General features: G+C 39.2%; 1 protein-coding gene across 2 annotated transcripts in view; it reads right to left on the bottom strand.

Annotated features, from left to right (window-relative positions):
- fstl5 (follistatin-like 5) overlaps window positions 1-17,883 on the bottom strand; it is a 1,175,110-nt gene that overhangs the window by 21,184 nt on the left and 1,136,043 nt on the right. For both annotated transcript variants that reach the window (XM_028802632.2, XM_028802633.2), the window contains one exon: window positions 15,649-15,773. In XM_028802632.2, coding sequence (XP_028658465.2) covers window positions 15,649-15,773 — 125 coding nt within the window. The remainder of the gene's footprint in view (window positions 1-15,648; window positions 15,774-17,883) is intronic.

Genomic DNA, 17,883 nt, shown 5'->3' with positions numbered 1-17,883 from the left:
AACGCCCCCTGTTGGATACACAGAGGTCACTGGGAATGTCTGAGTACACGACTGGAACTCACTGAAATGTGCCGCAAATATTGCCTATTTACTAAAATGATGTGAATGAAGTCTGTGACTGAAAATAGATGAATAAGTCTTGTAATGTGACTGTACATTTACTATGTACTGTGATTGCTCCATTTTCACTCTCAGTGATTATCTCTCTATTACATAAAAAAATCTTGGGTTGAGATGTGACCTTCTCAGAAAGACACTTTGACGTCCCGCGAGAACACAGATATCTAACCTCTCAGTTGTTGGAATGCTTTTGGCAGACACACTTCATGTGCTCTCAGCTCTTAAAAATTTTATACATTCTAGATGGCACATCAATGACTAAGCGAAGAAGAAAGAGCAGCGCGTCGAAAAGAGACCCAAAAGTGTTGGAGAGAAAAGAAGGCAAAAGAAATGCAAAAAAGAACAATAACAATCTTTGTGCAAATTCTGAAAATAAGGAAAGTAATAATCAGTCCGGACTAAGTGGCATTGAAAACCTCGTAGGTCCAATCGGGGTCAGAAATAAAAGATTTCATAAAGAGGTTCAAAAACTTTTGTGCAATACACATGCAGAGCAAGTTAAAGAATATGAAAGTAGTAAAATTCGAAAGTATCAAAAAGAAGAAAGTAAAGATCGCATTAGTACAGAAATAACGGAACAGCAAAAAGAGATTGAATATATGGACATAGGTGATATGTACTGTATGTAGATATTGTAAGGCTTTAAAGTTTAAGTCGGAGATTTGTAGATCATCTAATTCGTGTTGCCATCAGGGAAAAGTAGTGTTTCTTCCCAATGAAGAGGCATATCCGCAAGAATGAAAAGATTTGTTGTTTGGTGAAAGTGAAATCCACAAACACTACAGGCAAAATATCCGAGTCTACAATAATCTTTTCGCGTTCGCATCATTCAATGCTCAAAACTTAGATTTACACATTAATGAACCATACACTATGAGATTCTGTGGTCCCGCAACAATTAAAGCTACGACAAGTTTAAGTTTGAAGAAACCACAATTCGGTCAGGTGTATATTTATAATCACAGTGAAGCGATGCAACATAGAATCCAAAGAGTATGTAACAATTCCCATGAAAATAACAATCTCTTTAAATTGTATTTCCAGTTAACCAAATCCAGGTGTGGGTGAGCGAAGTGAACAGGGGGCGGAGCCCCATAGTTTCATAAAATAAAACCTGTATTTGGAAACTGTGTTTTCCTTGATATTGTTCTTTGAGTTGACAGGATGCTACAAGAGAGACCATATGCTACAAGTTTTTAGTACAGCTGACTGTAGTTAGACATTTTATGTACCTACAGAATAACTAACAAATATTTGCTTTGTCTTGCCCTACGTGTATCTTTCAGTGCCTTTTGTCTGTATTCATGTGTGCGTGAACATCTCTTCATCGGCACCGTGCCTCTCAAGCACGTTCTTGTAAAGCCTACTTCTCAAACTCTGACACTATTTTCGAGTTGTGTTTCTTGTCTTCTGTCCAGTTTTATACGTTGCATCTTTGAAGGCAACTCTCTCAGTTTGTCTCCTATGCCGGCTCTCCTCCTTGTGTGCTCCACACTCACATGTTCTCTTCCATTGTGTCACCAAAGCTAAACTGGCTAATCAGATTACTCCGTGGGACCGGACACATGGACCTTAGTGTTTTATTATATGGTAGATTAGCCATTTCCCGCGGCTCTGCCCACTTAGTAGTGAAACAGGATAGGGAGGAAGGCGCCACCAGGCTACCTACTCCTGACGTCACGCTTCCCCTTCCCGTATGTCCGGAGCCTCTCTCTCTTGGATTAGTACGAATATATCACTTCTGCAAGCGAAGTATGATTCTTAGCACGATGAGAGAAGTCGCAAAATCAACCAGAACGTTGATTATAGAAAAAAACTCGATCTAAATCCATGAAGTAGTTATCTCGTTTGCTAGATAAACGGATGTAAGGTACACCCCAAGGCTGGCGTGTGAATGAGGAGGGTCCCCCCTCCCCTTGGCTTGCTGTGTTCCTCTTGGGTTCGTGCAAATAACTGATACTTAGCACGATGAGAGAGGTCACAAAATCAAATGGAATGTTCAAACAAATTATAGAAAAAAAATGATCTAAATCCGTTAAGTAGTTCTCTCGTGAAAAGCGGACAGACATACAGACAGATGTTTTATTTTATATATATAGAGATGTTGAACGCTTTGCTGGAATGGACAACATATCAAAGATATAATATTTGGTGGAACGAAAAAACATTGGAAGTGTTTCATTTGCCTCTGTAGGAAAGGAGCTACCAGCTACTCATGTTGTGTGGGAACATCCAGCTGTCAATTGTTGCCCCATGTTCCCTGTGTATTGAGTGACATGTTTGTATCAGTAGATGATGTTGCAGGCATCATACTGTATATGGACATTAATGTATATGTACTGTACACATGTAAGAAGCCATTTGCAAGCTCCCTTGTTCACCAAAGTTCCTAACAACTTTCAAGTCTGGAAATCTTTTTTCATGTAAGATCATATCATGCTGCTTTCTAGCCACAATATGTACTTTTATGTAGTTTTGAACCAACTCTTTCTGTGATAATGGACTGCACATGTATTTCCAAAACAAACCTTACCACATAAGATCCCAAGACTGGAGGTAGAAACAGTTTATAATAAACTATTGATTTTTGTAGATGGAAAAACTAGATCTCTATTTATCTTTGCTCTTCCACTCTGTTTCAGTTTTCTTTTTTCATCTTTTATTGATCTTTTGAACTTAGCTCCTTTTGTGATAATATAGCTGGGTTTCTGCAAGATAACTCACCCTTTCCCGTTAAACACTGCGAGATGTAATGAATACAATACTATAAACGGTATCTTTGTGGTGCTTAGAGCAAGACCTGTATATATTAACCACTAATCTCTTCCTTGTGAACAAACCTAATGTGGAATACTGTACTTCAGAAGATAATAACATACAACTGTTGTTGAGCAGATAATACCAATGATGTAACATAAGATACTAACACTCCATCCGTAACCACCTCTAGGCTACTCAGATTTATGTCTTGACAGTACAGAGGGATCACGAAGGTCCTAAAAATATATAATGAACTTTTCATCCATTCATTTTTTTCCCAAAACTCTTAATTCAATCTGTTTATTTGAGACATGGGCTTCAAATTAGAAATATACATAATTTTGTGATTGTAAGAATTCCGTATATTTTAGACAATCATTCTTTAATGAGGTAATAAAAACTGTGCTACAAAGCAAGAGGAAATGGGTGTAAGTGGTCATATTAGAAATGGCAACCATGTTACTGAGATGAACATGGAGATGGAGTTGTAGGCCGCAAGGGGTGCCACTGAGACCTGAAGTGCTGACATATAATGTGAACTTGCAAGATGATCCTGAAATTAAATACATGTGTGTTCAGATTCTTCTCACATGGGAAGCTGTCCCTGCACAAGTTATCTTCACTGGCCACAAGGAATATGAACTCAGGTCTTCATTCTGTGTGGAAGGCAAAAAGCTGCTGTCTTAGCCTGTCGAACCAAAGAAGAACTTGTGTGACTGACTGGACTTCTTATTGTAAGGGTATCCTTTCTCTAAATCAGACTTGTCAACTTTTATTTAAAATGCCAGAGAAATATAAATAAAGAATGAAAAAAATGAAATTAGTGTAAAAAGGGCAACGGAAAGACCCTCTGTTACTCTCTCTTTGTTTAACTTACTGTAGCGCAAGAAAGATGGAGATGATAGATAGGGAACAGAATATGAGATCTGATTTGAATTACATGTAATGTTTTATATCTGATTTATAATTTATTTATTTTTGTGTAATCCTTAAACCAGAGATGGAGAAACACTCCTCCAATACTCTGACTCTCTCACACTCTCCATTGCGAGAGAAGAAATAAATTGTGCTCCTACTGTTCTCTCCCTCCATCCAACCCACAGTCACGTTGTCTAATTTATCACATGTACTTTCAACCCACAACAAAAGATTACAGTACTCAGGTATGCTACAGTCAAGGCTATTCATGTAAGTTGTATTTAAAGCTATAATTTGTGGAGTACCTTCAGGAAGTATTCAGACCCCTTCACTTTTTTACATTTTACTATGTTGCAGCCTTATGCTAAGATCGTTTAGATTAATTTTTCCTTCATCAAGCAACACTAAATACCCGAGAATGACAGGGCCAAAAATGTATTTCAGACATTTTTGCAAAGTTATAAAAAATGAAAAAATGAAATATCACATTGACACATGTATTCAGACCCTTTCTTATGACCACTTGAAATCTGGCTCAGGTTCAACCCACTATATTGATCATTGTTGACATGTTTCTACACTTTGTTTAGAGTCCACCAGTGGTCAATTTAAGTGATTAGACATGATTAGGAAAGGCACACACCTGTCTATATAAAATCCCACAGTTGAGTAAAAAGCAACCATTGAGGTTGAAGGAACTGCCTGAAGAGCTTAGAGATTGGATTTGCCAAGGAATGGATCTTGGAGAAGGCTACAAAACATTCATGAAGCATTGAAATTTCTTAAGAACACAATGGCCTCCATAATTATGTAATAGGATACGTCTGAAACAACCACAACTCTTTTTAAAGTAAGCTATCAGGGGAGAAAGGCCATGATAAGAGAGGTAACTAAGAACCTGATGGTCACTATGACTGAGCTCTTGTGATTCTGTGTGGAGATGTAACACTTCACCAATGTGAGCTTTATATCAGACTGACTGGGTGACTCATGAAAGCCCACCTGAAGTTTGCAGAAAAAGGACTCTCAGTCTATGAGAAACATGATTCTCTGGTCTGATAAAAACAAGATTGAACAGTTTGGCCTCAGTTCAAAGCATCACCTTCAGAGGAAACCAGGTACCGCTCATAACCTGTGCAATACCATTCCAGCCATGAAGCATGGTGGTGACCTCATCCTGCTGTGGGGTTGTTCTTCAGTGGCACAGACTTGGAACCTGCATAGGGTTGAGGGAAGGCTGAACAGAGCAAGGTACAGAGATATCCTTAATGAAAACCTACTCCAGAGTACTCTGAACCTCAGACAGGACTGAAGGTTCATGTTCTAACAGGGCAATAACCCTACGCATAATACAAATACAACACAGGGGAGGCTTAGGCCAAGTCTGTGAAGGTTCTTGAGTTGCCCAGCCAGAGCCCAGACATGAATCCAATTGAATATCTCTGGAAAGACCTGAAAACAGATGTCCACCGACAGTCTCCATCCAACAGGACAGAGCTTGAGGGGTGTCTGCAAAGAAGAGTGGCAAAAAATCCCCAAAACTAGGTATGCAAAACTTGTTGCATCATACCGAAGAAGACCCTGGGCTGTAATTGTTGCCAAAGGTGCTTTGACTCAGTACAGAATAAAGGGTCGGAATACTTGTGTCAATGTGAAATTTTTGTTTGAATACATTTTGAAAAATATTGAAACTTTGTCATCCTAGGGTACTGAGTGTTTTCTGATAGGGAAAGAATTAATTTAAATGATTTTAATGCAAGGTTTTAACATAACAACAAGTGAAAAACGTAAAGGGGTCTGGCACTGTATACATTGTCAAACACATAGGGTTGTGGTATAGTGGGTCCATGGCTCTGGAAAAGGCGGACAATTTTTAAATAAATAATTAATTGGTTTGATCACCATGGGTGTGCGTGCTCGCGCAGCTGCGGGGTGTTGATGAGGTAAGTGGGGGGAGACGCAACTGCATGTGACGGTGCGGTCTCTCTCAATTGCTTCATGGGTTTCCTGCGGTGCGTGATTGAGATGCTGCACCCATGGAGGCATATAAGGGAGAGCTGGCTTGAGAAGGAGGAGGCAAAAAACAAACAAGCTTGGGAGAAACAGAAGAAAGAGACAAAAGGAAATAATAGACTGGCCAATAAGTGATTAAGCGAGTGAAGACAGAAAGGACAGAGGTTAAAAGGAATGGAAAGAAAAAATGTGGAAAGAGCGCAAGAGAGATGAAGAGCCCATACAGGATAGAATTGATGCAGGTGGTCGGGAGCAAGTTTCTCAGGGCGAGGAGCCTGAGGCTCAAGGAGGTGCGCTCTTGTGGAAAGAATGCCAGGGAGCAAGAGCAGCCCAATTGACAGTGTCTCTCGCAAGGGCCGAGTGTGAGTGACGGGAGAGGTGTGTGTGGCTCAATAGGTTGCCCTGTGCAAGCCAATGGAAGGGTGGAAGGGAATGGAGCCTAAATAGGATGATTGACTGCAGCTTTCAGTTGGGTGTCTCCTCAGTTGCTCAGTGGTAAGCTGAGGAGATGTCATTTTTTAGAAGGAAGCATTGGGACATGTGAGTTGTAACCTCTGGTTTTAATGGATATTTATGGGATTTTAATCTTCACTTTCACCTTGGTTTTATGGATTATTTATTTATTGACTGTTGCAGCACTGAGCTTATTGAAAACTGTTTTGGTTTTTGATTGTTTTTATTAAAAGCACTGGAACACTTTTATGCACCTACCCCTTGCTTTGTGTGAGTGTTCATCTGCAAGGCTCATCCCTTGGGTACTTTGCAGTTATGTGGGTTCAAGAGGCTCCCAGGATGCAACCTGCATCAAGGAGCCAACCCCCACCGTCACAAGGGTAAATGGGCGTCTTGCAGTGTACACAGGGTTGCAGGATTTTGGAGTGACACCGTGACTTCTCAGTGACAGTGACCTGTCTTAGTGTTGTATTTTCTCCTAGGAAGATCACAACCTGGAAGAACAATAATCCTGGCCAAATCTCCTCCTTTTCCAGTTCATCTAGCAAAAAAATTTATAGAAATAGGAAGTGGGTGTCAGTTAGAAAACCATCCGCACCACCTAAACTGCAAACCTTTAAGCATGTGGCTAATAAACAGGGTCTTTGTTATCCTTTGTTATCTTCTCTTGTGTTTTGTTTTATTATAGCAGGCTTTTGCATATTACATGTTGGGAAATCATTTATTTATCTGTCGTAAATATTTTTGCAACACCTAATCTAAAGATGAAACCATTCATTCATTTTTAGGTGCATTCGCTTATAATGCAAGAAGCACCTATTGCGATAGCCAAGTCTGTCTGTCTGACTGTCTGTCTGCATGAAACAACTTTGATCCCTGTGGACTGATTTTGTTGAAATTTGACACTAAAATTTTTTCAATTACATTTTTTTAATATTTCTTGAGCTGTCTGGCACAGATCATACTCTACAAACTTTTGAAATTTTTTAAATCTCCCTTCAAAATGCATTGGTGAATATGAAAACTTTTCATAAAACAGAAAATCATTCTCTGCGACTACAACTATGAATCAGTTTACTGTTTCAGTTTTATATTTTATATATTGTCCACTTTTAATCATCTGCCAGCCACTCAGATCCCCACATAGAATGCCAGGAAGAGGGTAGGCAGCTCAAACTGCAGCACCCTTGTCCTGCTGCTTTAGGAAGTAAAAGTTGTAACAGGGGTTCTGTAGATGAACCTCTGGAAGGAATCATCACTGAACCTCCGGTGCCAGCTCACCCACCTTACCCTGTCTTTCCCTGCCAGTCCTTCCCTCAACCTGGCATCCTGTTAAAACCTAAACCCATTTTTCACACAGTATCTGTGATTTAGTATCTGCACTTTCTGCATCTGCACTGTTTTTCAGGAATGTAACCCCTACAGATAATGGGAAATGCCTTTAACTGTATTCTATTGTCTCTGTTATTTTTGAATATGACTCATTGTGGCAAAAATATTTAATAAGCAAAACTGGGATAACTGATATTTGGATGAAGTGACAAAAAAATGTGATATGCTCCAACTTTCATAAGGATGTCAAATGCACCAGAATGTTACACTGTGTACATTTTCTAACTTGTTAAAATGTGTAAAGATTTACTATGGTTTAATAATAAAGCTATTATAAAGTGTCTTTCTCATTAACATGACTTGTTAATTTGTTCTTCTTTGTGAGAAGCAGTAGTAAGGCAGGTTATAGAATTTAAAATGTAAAATATTCACTCATGACATTAAAGAGCATACTGTAACACATTGATATTCTCAATTTTATGTTATGTTAGAAAGATATTCTCAGAAATAACTGAATTATGACCCTGCAGCTTTACAAACAAAGTACGTATTTATTTCTGGCCACCCACAGCCTGACAAGGATTCAGTGTGTCAGCATCTCATAATAATTTTGCTGGCTGTCTAGGTCTGAGGAAACTAAACCGTGAAAAATAAACTGCATCCAAGTCATGATATCTGGAAAGTGTGGCAGTAAATACTATTTGGAATTGAAATCTATGACACAAGCAAGCTTCAAAGATCTCCGTACGTGGTGTTATCGTGGGACAGGATTATAAATGGCACTTTGTTCTGACACTGGGTTTCTGGCATCCTCTCAGCACCGGCTAGGCCATGCTTGTTCATCTCCAACTTCAGCTTTATAGATGACAAATCTAAATCCTCCCTGAATGTACTCATTACAATGCTAATATCTTTCTTATACAGCCAACTGGGGAATGGAGCTGTTAAAGAAAGAATAATCTTGAGGATTTACCCTAGACAGGTACCTAAACAAAGGCTGCTGTCAGAACCTGTGAGCACACGTCTGAAGATTTTATTTATTTATATATATATATCTGTCTTCTTTTAATATTCTGAATATATTCAGAAAGGCCACTGTTTCCCTTATATAGGCACACTGTATGCATCAATCCCTGTTGTGCTATCTCAAAACAGAAATGAAATAAAAACTTCAGTAGTTACTCTGTAGAGGAATAAGTGTTAAGCAGAAGACGATTTACAAGTGATTCAACAGTTTTATTGTCTGTTATTCCAACGACAATGAGAAAGAGAATGTGGGGACATACGATATATTGTCTTTGACATTTTCATTTCTTTTACACTTTGATATACCATTTTACAATCTCATTGTCACACAATGTGTTTGAAAGATTTCACACTTTTTGGAAAAGAAAAGATTTGAGCAAATGTCTTGGCACTCTTAAGGCTATTGTTTTATGCACAACTTAAATACTACAAAAATAGTCTTGGAGTGTCTGACGGTACAGGTTAACTGCAGCTGCCATAACATCTTTGAACCTGGGCAAGAGTAGGGAGCAGAAATGCAATTGTGCTTTTATTTTCAAGTCCAAATTGCAGTGCTGGTTATGCATTGATTTTATTAGAAACCAGTGCTTCACGTGGAGGTTAAAATCTGTTAGTAATATTTTAATAATATTAATAAATTAATAAACTATGCAAAATTCAACAACAAAACTCTTCAGACATTAGGTTACTTTTCTTTCAATTCATGCCTGCCATTCCAGCATGTCATTCTCTTCTCATATCCCCAGCTCACCCACTGGGCCTTGCATGCAGGCAGAGACGCAGACAGCCTCAGTCTCACTATTTGGCTCCAGTCCTGATTGCCTCCTTTAGCATCTGTCTGCATGGTCAGAGTTCGACTCCCTCATTCCTGCTGCCTTGGTTGGTGTCTGCAGGGGCACTCGGAGTGCTCGGTTGCTGCCAACTATGGTGCTCAGTTTGAGTGACCTTCCCTTGGAGCACTGTTCCTCTTGTTGCTCCCTAACAGGGCCACTAATCGCTATGCCTCCTCTCCACCATGCCAGCTCACACTTCCAATTCTGATTTTGCTTTCCATGTCAGGCTGATCTCCCCTACTATCCTGCTCAGTTTCCTTTCGTGCCAATGGGGATGCAGGTATGCTGATCAAAGACCCTGGATCACTAATTAAGCAATTGGCTGAACCACACATGAATGCACAGCCAGACAATTTTTCCATCAACCTTCGAAGCTTCTCTGTTATGCTACTACATACACCTACCCCCCTGAATCTGAGTGTACTGCCTTTATTTTTTTTTTTAAACATACACCGCCATGGACCTCTCTCACCATTTTGTCCTGCGCTGGCATTTAATGCCATTTAGCTTTAGCCAAACTAAAGATGAATGGCACCAGACATGTTATTTAGCTAAACTACTTCTTCTGGCCCTAAAATAACACGTATGACACATTCAGGCACCACCAGTTACAGGACAAGGCATCTGACCATCAAGTTGTTTTACAATTATTAACTCTACTGTCTGCCCTGTCCTCTCACACTTCAACCATGCGGTGTTTAGTGGAGGTCTGTTTAACCAGATTCAACTTGTGAACATTGCAATCAAGCTCTAGCCTCACTGGGCCACATGTTTTGGGCCTGCACCAAATTAACAACATTTGACAAAAATCTTTGCATACCTTTCAGACAGCCTTGGGGTCACAATCCCTCCTAATCCACTAACAGCTATGTTTGGTGGACTCCCAGCTGGGCTTAAAGTCAAGAAGGACAAACAAACTGTAATTGCCTTCACTTCACTACTAGCATGTAGACATTTTGCTCAACTGGAAGAATCCCACCCTGCCACTCTTAAGTCAGTAGATAACCAATCTTTGATACTATTTGAAATTGGAAAAAATCTAATTCTCACTTAGCGGATCTGTTCAAAACTTTTTAAAAATATGGAAGGATTTAATCAATAACATTTTAGAATAAGCTTCCATATCGGGGAAAAGGATACTCTTCTTTTCTTCCTTCTTTCACAGAGTAGCTACAGTTGTTGGCTCCTCTCTCTTTCTCTTGGGTAAGGGTCGCATTTTGCTTTGATTTGTTAAATTTGTCTTAAATGCATGGAATGTTATCTGCTTCTAATCTACTCTCTATATATAAAATCCTAAGCCTAAAAGTGCAACGTTTTTATGCAACGTTTTAATGTCATGATTTTTGTCATGCTTTAAATCATGCTTACTTTAAACACTACGTATATATGTTTGGTATCATTCTTTTCAGAATTTATCAGACTTTAATGTGATGTTGTTAGATTTTCAAAATCTTATTCTGTTTTTAAATTATAAACTCATGTCTCGCGAGACAAGACTTTGTGGCATTTAACCACGCCCGGGGTCGGAAATAAAATCCAAAGAGTAGATGATAAAGATAGCTGTACAGGCTTTTAAATGTTTGAAGCGCTGCACAAGATGCAGATCACACGGCACAGCAGCAGCAGCAAGCCAGCAGCTGAGTGAGCAAAGAGGAGGTAAATAAAACTGTATTTTTTTCCCATTGTATCACCGTTTAAGAGGTGGTTTCAGAGGAGCAACTGCGTCTTCTTGGGATGCATTCAGCCCCCTTCTTCACAACACGAGTGGAAGAGACGCAAAGTGGCTGGTGCGTATCGCAGGCCAAGCAAAGCGAGCGGGGGTAACCCCCTAGTTAAAAATATTAAAAAATGAGGTTTAGCCAGATGGCCTAGCTCAGCTAAAGTCCGGAAAAACTGTTAATTGAAGTGTTTGTTTTCTAGGATCAATTACATATACCCCACTGACACCCCATTGTTACAGCATTCAAAATTTGATACAAAATTAGAGAGATGGTTGGTTGTGAAATGCCCATATCATCATTTATTGCAAAGCTGCATTTTTTTCCCTGGCCAAAAAACAATAAATCTGAACACTTTCATTTTGGTTAACAGCGCATAGCTTCTTTGAGTAGATGGACCGATCACATTGTTGTTGTTACAAACATTATTCCGTCTTTGTCAAATTGATATTTTCTTACAAGTTCACTGTTGTCCAGCATTTTGAAAACATTCCACCTTTCCCGGAAGGTGTGTGCTGAACTCTGCCTGAACACCATCTTATGGCAGACCCCAGCAATGTAAGACAACTCACAGGCCCCATTAAATCTTGATGAAGTTAGGAGAAATTTCCTAATTAAGAAAAATGATTAAATGATTTTATTCCTACTGCTAAGAGTAGGACCATATTTCACTCTGAGATTTTCTAGCGAATTAGGACCGTTTTCCTACTCTGAGATTCTTGATAAATACAGGTATAGACTATAGGTTGGCACCTTGCCCGGGATTGGTTCCTGCCTTGTGCCCTGTGTTGGCTGGGATTGGCTCCAGCAGATCCTCGTGACCCTGTGTTAGAATTAAGCGGGTTGGAAAATGGATGGATGGATGGACTCTGCCAAGTGATCCAAATCCATCTCAAAATTAAAAAAAAAATAATCGATCACATAAGTATTCACTCCTTTAAGTCAGTATTTAGTCAATGCACTTTTGGTAGACACGCCAGCCTTGACTTCAGATTCACAGGTCTCTGTTATCTGGACACTGCAATTTTTCTCTGCAAAATTGCTCAAGCTCTGTCAGATGTCATGGCGCTTGTGAGTGAACAGCCTTTTTCAAGTCTCACCAGAAATTCTCAATTTGGAGTAAGATCTGGATTCTTGAGGACATTAACATTGTTGTTTTTGAGCCATTCCTGTATAGTTTTGGCTTTCTGCTTCAGGTCATTGTCTTGAAGAAAAACAAATCTTCTCTTAAGAAGCAGGTTTCTTAGAGTCTGCATCAGGTTGACCATCAGGATTTCCTTTTTATTTTTGCGGCATTCATTTCCCCCTCTACGCTCAGAAGCCTTCTAGTACTGCCGCAGAGAAGCATCCCACAGCGTAATGTTGCCACCACTATGCCTCACGTTGGGGATGGCGTATTTTTGATAATGTGCAGTGTGTAGCTTACGTGACATTTAGTCTGACTGCTAAAAACATCATTTTGGTCTCATCAGACCACAGAACCTTCTTAAAAGTGACTTCAGAGTCGTCCATGTGTGTTGATAATTAACAGTGACTTACTCTTTTGCTCCTCTTCCATAAAGCTGTGACTGGTGAAGCATCGGATAACAGTTGCTGTCTGCACAGTCTCTTCAGTTTAAGTTGTTGCAGCTTGTAAGTCCTTCACTAATCTTGTTCTTGCAGAATCATTCAGTTTTTTTTAGATGTCCTGTTCTTGGCAGATTTACAGTTGTGCCATACTCTTTCCATTTTTTCAAAGTTAATTGAACTGGACTCCAAGGGATATTTAGTGACTTGGATATTTTCTCGACTCCCTCCCCTGACTTGTACTTTTTGATCATCTATTCACAGAGTTAATCGGAGTGTTGCTTTGTCTCTATTGTGTAGGTTAGGCCACCATACTGACTCACAAGTTGGCCCTTCCACTTACAGGGGCATTTAAACCACAATCGACTGAAACCTCAGACAGGTGACCTCCATTGAACTAATTCTGTGACTTCGAAAATCAATTGGCTGCATCATGTGATGAGTTTGTGGTGTCATATTAAAGGGGTGAATAATTATGTCATCAGTTATTTTGTGTTTAATATTTGTAATGAATTTTACAACCGTATCCTGATTATGACAGCCCCATACTAAGGTAAGACAAGGCAGATGTTGATGATTCTACCATTACACAATGTACTACGCAAAGTCACTCTATGATATTGAAAAGATATAACTGTCCCGAAAATATAACAGTAGCGTTCTTGATAGACCTTTAAGCCACTGAAGGCCCCCACCTGCTGATACCACAGTCCATTTTTAAACTTCTTCTATGTTTACATCAGTTAGGGCAGCTGCACCATTCCCGTGGTATAAATGACATCAATCGCCATTTAGCTGCAGGCTGATAACATCAGTTCTTTACAACAATAATCTGCAGAGAATATTGTTCAATCAATTCAGTCATATATATGTTTACATAATTTCTTTCTCCATCCATTTATTTCCAGAGAAGCAACTTTTTTGTACTGCATTATTTAACGTTTCTAAAGTACCAAGAGGAGGCGCTGCTGTGTGAGCTGTTTGTGCCAGTTGTCTCTGTCCGGCATTTGACTCTTTGGCACTGGGCATCTGAGTGGCTGTCAGACGAGTAAAAGAGGAAAATCTGCACAATATGCAAGTTCAAGCAACCGCTCTCAAGGTAAAATTGAAATAGTAAACTCATTCCTAGTTGTAGTTACACCGAATGTTTTTCCATGTTAAGATGGATGAGTATGCCCAGCCATATTTCTTTAATTTTAAATAACGTTTTTCCATCTGTGTGCTTTTTCTTCATTACATCTTTAATATTTGTGTCCTCTTTTTTGTATTCTGCTCCTGCTTGTGTAAGAAAGCATTGTGCTTTTTAAGTATTTATTTGTTTGCTTGTTTATTTATTTATTTTGTTGGCTCTTTGAAACTAGTTTAGATTTAGACTGGCTACTCACATCTATCTGGCCATAGCAAATAACTTAATTTTCTGTTTTCTGCATTTTCTTTCCCTTCTGCTGTTAAACTTTTGGTGAATCACCACCACATGTTAGGGATTTCAGTTTTTATTTAATTAATTTTTATCTTCTCATACCTGCTGGTCTGCTATGGCTTATATGAGCCATAGCAGTATGGCTCATGTAAGATTTAAAAACGCACCATGTTTTAGGATTTTAAAATCAAAATTTAGTTATGTTCTGGATGCTTGGTACATTAATTAAAAACACATAATGTGACTAATCACCACAGTGTGTTGCTGTCAGGGAAAAAAAATTACTGAATGCTTGAAACTGTCTGCCTGTTAAACTAGGACATCCGGACATCATTTGTACAAGTACAAAAAGTTAGGGATGAGATCATATAAAATGTTTTTATTTATGTTATTTGATAATTTGCATGCAAGAAGTTTTAGTCTATGAACCAGATCTTTACCCCAGACTTTTAAAAGTTGGCTATTTTGGGACCTTGAGATAATATTTACCGTATATACTTGTGTATAAGTCGGGTCTTGAAACACGAAAAAATCGATCATAAAATCAGACCCCGACTTATACGCCCGTTTAAAAATGTGACACTTAATTTTTTTTTTTTTACATCTTCTTGCCTCCTCCAATCTCGTATCAGTTTCTCAGACACATCAAATTTTATTGCAGCAGCACAGTTACCAATTTCTTTCACCCACTTCAACGACTTTTAATTTAAAACCAGCTTTATATTTTCTTCTGATCGTACACTCCAACGTAGATAAGGGATGCTGTTATGAAAAAGGTGAATGAGGGTGTGAGATACAAAAAACACAAATAAGTGCAAACATCACTTCGGAATAGTACGAGTATTATCGTGTGGTCACGTAGGCACAATACATAGAAAATAAAAAGGCAGTGTGCTCTGTGGTTACTCTCTCAGGTGGGAGATAGCATATCATAATCTCTTGGACCAATAGCATGAGTTTTCCAAATTCGGCTTATATGAACAACATTATAAATAACCAGAAATTATATGGCAAAATCATGCCCCGACTTATTTGAGGGAGAACTTAAACGCGAGTATATATGGTAATAGCATAGGGAGGTTAAAGAATATTCCATTTATCTGTGTAAATTAAACTAAATATAAATTAAACGGTGTAAATTAAACAATATATAAACATGTTATGTAAATGAATCTGACTGACAAAATGAACTGTTCAGTTAAAACAAGTCAGTCTAGCCATAGAGATCTCCATTGGCTCCACTGGCCAGGTGTCATAAAGGGGGTCCTTTTTGAATCTATTTGTAACAGTGACACGTGATTTTTTTTTATTTGCAAAGTTTTTTTCCGTAACAGTTGCTAAGTTCCATTGGGCACAAAAAAATGTTTTACTTTCTACAATATGGATTAAAAACACAAAAACACTCAGTAGTTCCTATATGCACCATTTTTTATTGCTTTAACCTAGAACATAAAATATTTAGTGAGAGTGCTGATCAACTTAAACTCACCTGATATGGTTGATGATGAGAGTTGTGACTGGAATGAAGAAATCATCCACCTTATCAAACTGCTTGCCAACTGGTTGTGTATGAATGGTGTGGTGCATCATACTTCCACTAGCCCGATTTATCACCTAAATAATACAGGAAAAAATAAGGCACATTTGAATTGACATGTTTCAACTTTCCAGAAAATGAAAATATATAGAAACAGCATTATGCTTTATTCTATTATCAAAAAAGTAAGTTGAAAAGAAAATAACAGGAGTCAGTTCCCAGAATTGTTAATCTTAAGAGAACAGATATCACATTTATTTATGTCAGAAATTGTATCAAACACTGGCAATGAAAGCTAAAGCAGGAGGTCCGAAATACTAAAAGACTCTCTGTTGTCTTCACGCTGAAGCAGCTTAGTAAGCAGAAGTGGTAATGAGATGAATGTGGACAACAAAGAGCATCACCATTTTCTCATTTCCTTTCTATGGAAGGTAATGCCTGTGTTGTGCATTTCTCTGTCTCTCTCTCTCTCTACCTATCTAAGATATGCAAAACACTGGAGAAAAGTTTTGGTTTGAAACGATCTTCTAATACTTTTAAAGTTACATTTAAAATAAATAATTTTTTGTGTGTTCAATATAAAAAACAGAATACTCATTAAATGCTACAACTTTAATTAGATGGGCTTAGAAAAAAACTTTCAAGAGTTACCCATTGAACTATTGAGTTTATCTCTCTGACAGAAAAGAACATCAGAATAATCTGGACAAGAACAGGCCATTTGGCCCAGCAAAGTTTGCCAGTCCTATCTATTTGATTCTTCCACACATAACATCAAAGTTGAGTTTTGAAGGCCCCATAAGTCCTAATATCTACCATGCTGTTGGTAGCTTATTCCATGTATCTGTGGTTCTGTGTGTGAAGAAAAACTCCCAATGTTTGTGTGAAATTTACCCTTAAAAGGTTACCAGTTGTGTCCCCATGCTCTTGATGAACTCATTTTGAAATAACAGTCTTCATCCATTCAGCTAATTCCCTTCATAACTGTATTGTGGGGAACAGCCTGGACACAGACAGGTAGACATGATGTTATCACCACACACACGTTTATTAATCATATTTACAGTGCACATACCCAGTGCCTCAGCACCAATCACCCCTTTAAGTCCTGGCCACAACACAATGCCTTAAATGTCTCTGGTCCGCCTCCACTCCTCTTCACCAAGCTTCGTCATCTTCCACCCGACTCTTGCCCTTGACTGGAGGGAGGCGGCCCCTTTTATTCACCCCGGAAGGACTCCAGGTGCATCATGAGGGGCTCCGTAGCCACACCCCTGTGTGGCGGAAGCTCTGACGGTACATCTGGAAGTCCTCCGGGTGTCAACAATCCTCTTCCCCCCAGCACTTCCGGGTATGGAGGAAGTGCTGAGGTCCAGGGCTCCCAAGGCATCGGGGCGCCCCCTGGCGGTGACCATGGGCCCCTACAGGGTAGAGCTTCAAAGCTCTGTACCCGTGGCCCCCAAAGCAACCAGGGCGGATGCCCCCTCATGTTCTGGAGGAGGCATGAGCCCTCCTCCGGTCCTCCTGGGCATCCCGGCCGGGCGACAACCCCAGTCGGGTGCCACAGTATATACTTCAAACATCTCTCCCCTTAATCTTCTTTTGCTTAAACTGAAAGGGCTTAGCTCTTTTAATCTTTCCTCATAACTCATCCTCCTGCAGCCCTGGAATCAGCCGAGTTGCTCTTCTCTGGACATTTCCCTGCACTGCTATGTGCTTTTTGTAACCAGAGACCAAAACTGTACACAATACTCATGATGATTTTAAACCTGTGTGTTATAAAGTTTGAGCATAACCTCTTTTGACTTGTACTCTACACATTGTGCTATACAAACTGACATTTTGTTCACCTTCTTAATGGCTTCTGAACACTGTCTGGCAGTTGATTGTAATGAGTCCACTGCGACTCCTAAATCTTTCTCATAAGGTGTATTTTCGATTTTCAGTCATCCCATTGTCTATTCAAACCTTACATTTTTACTTCCTACATGTAATCCTTTACATTTACTTACATTAAATTTAATCTGTCACAAATCTGCCCAAGTCTGAATGCTGTTCAAATCCCTCTGTAATGATTCTATGGATTCCATATTATCTGCCAGTCCCCCTAACTTTGTATCACCTGCAAACCTAACCAGCTTGTTATTTCTGCGCCTACCCAAATCATTTATAGATATTAAAAATAGC

This window comes from Erpetoichthys calabaricus, chromosome 5, assembly GCF_900747795.2.
Source record: "Erpetoichthys calabaricus chromosome 5, fErpCal1.3, whole genome shotgun sequence".
Taxonomy (NCBI): Eukaryota; Metazoa; Chordata; class Cladistia; order Polypteriformes; family Polypteridae; genus Erpetoichthys; species Erpetoichthys calabaricus.
The sequence above is the reverse complement of the archived record's forward strand: the minus strand, read 5'-3'. Positions and strand labels throughout refer to the sequence as shown.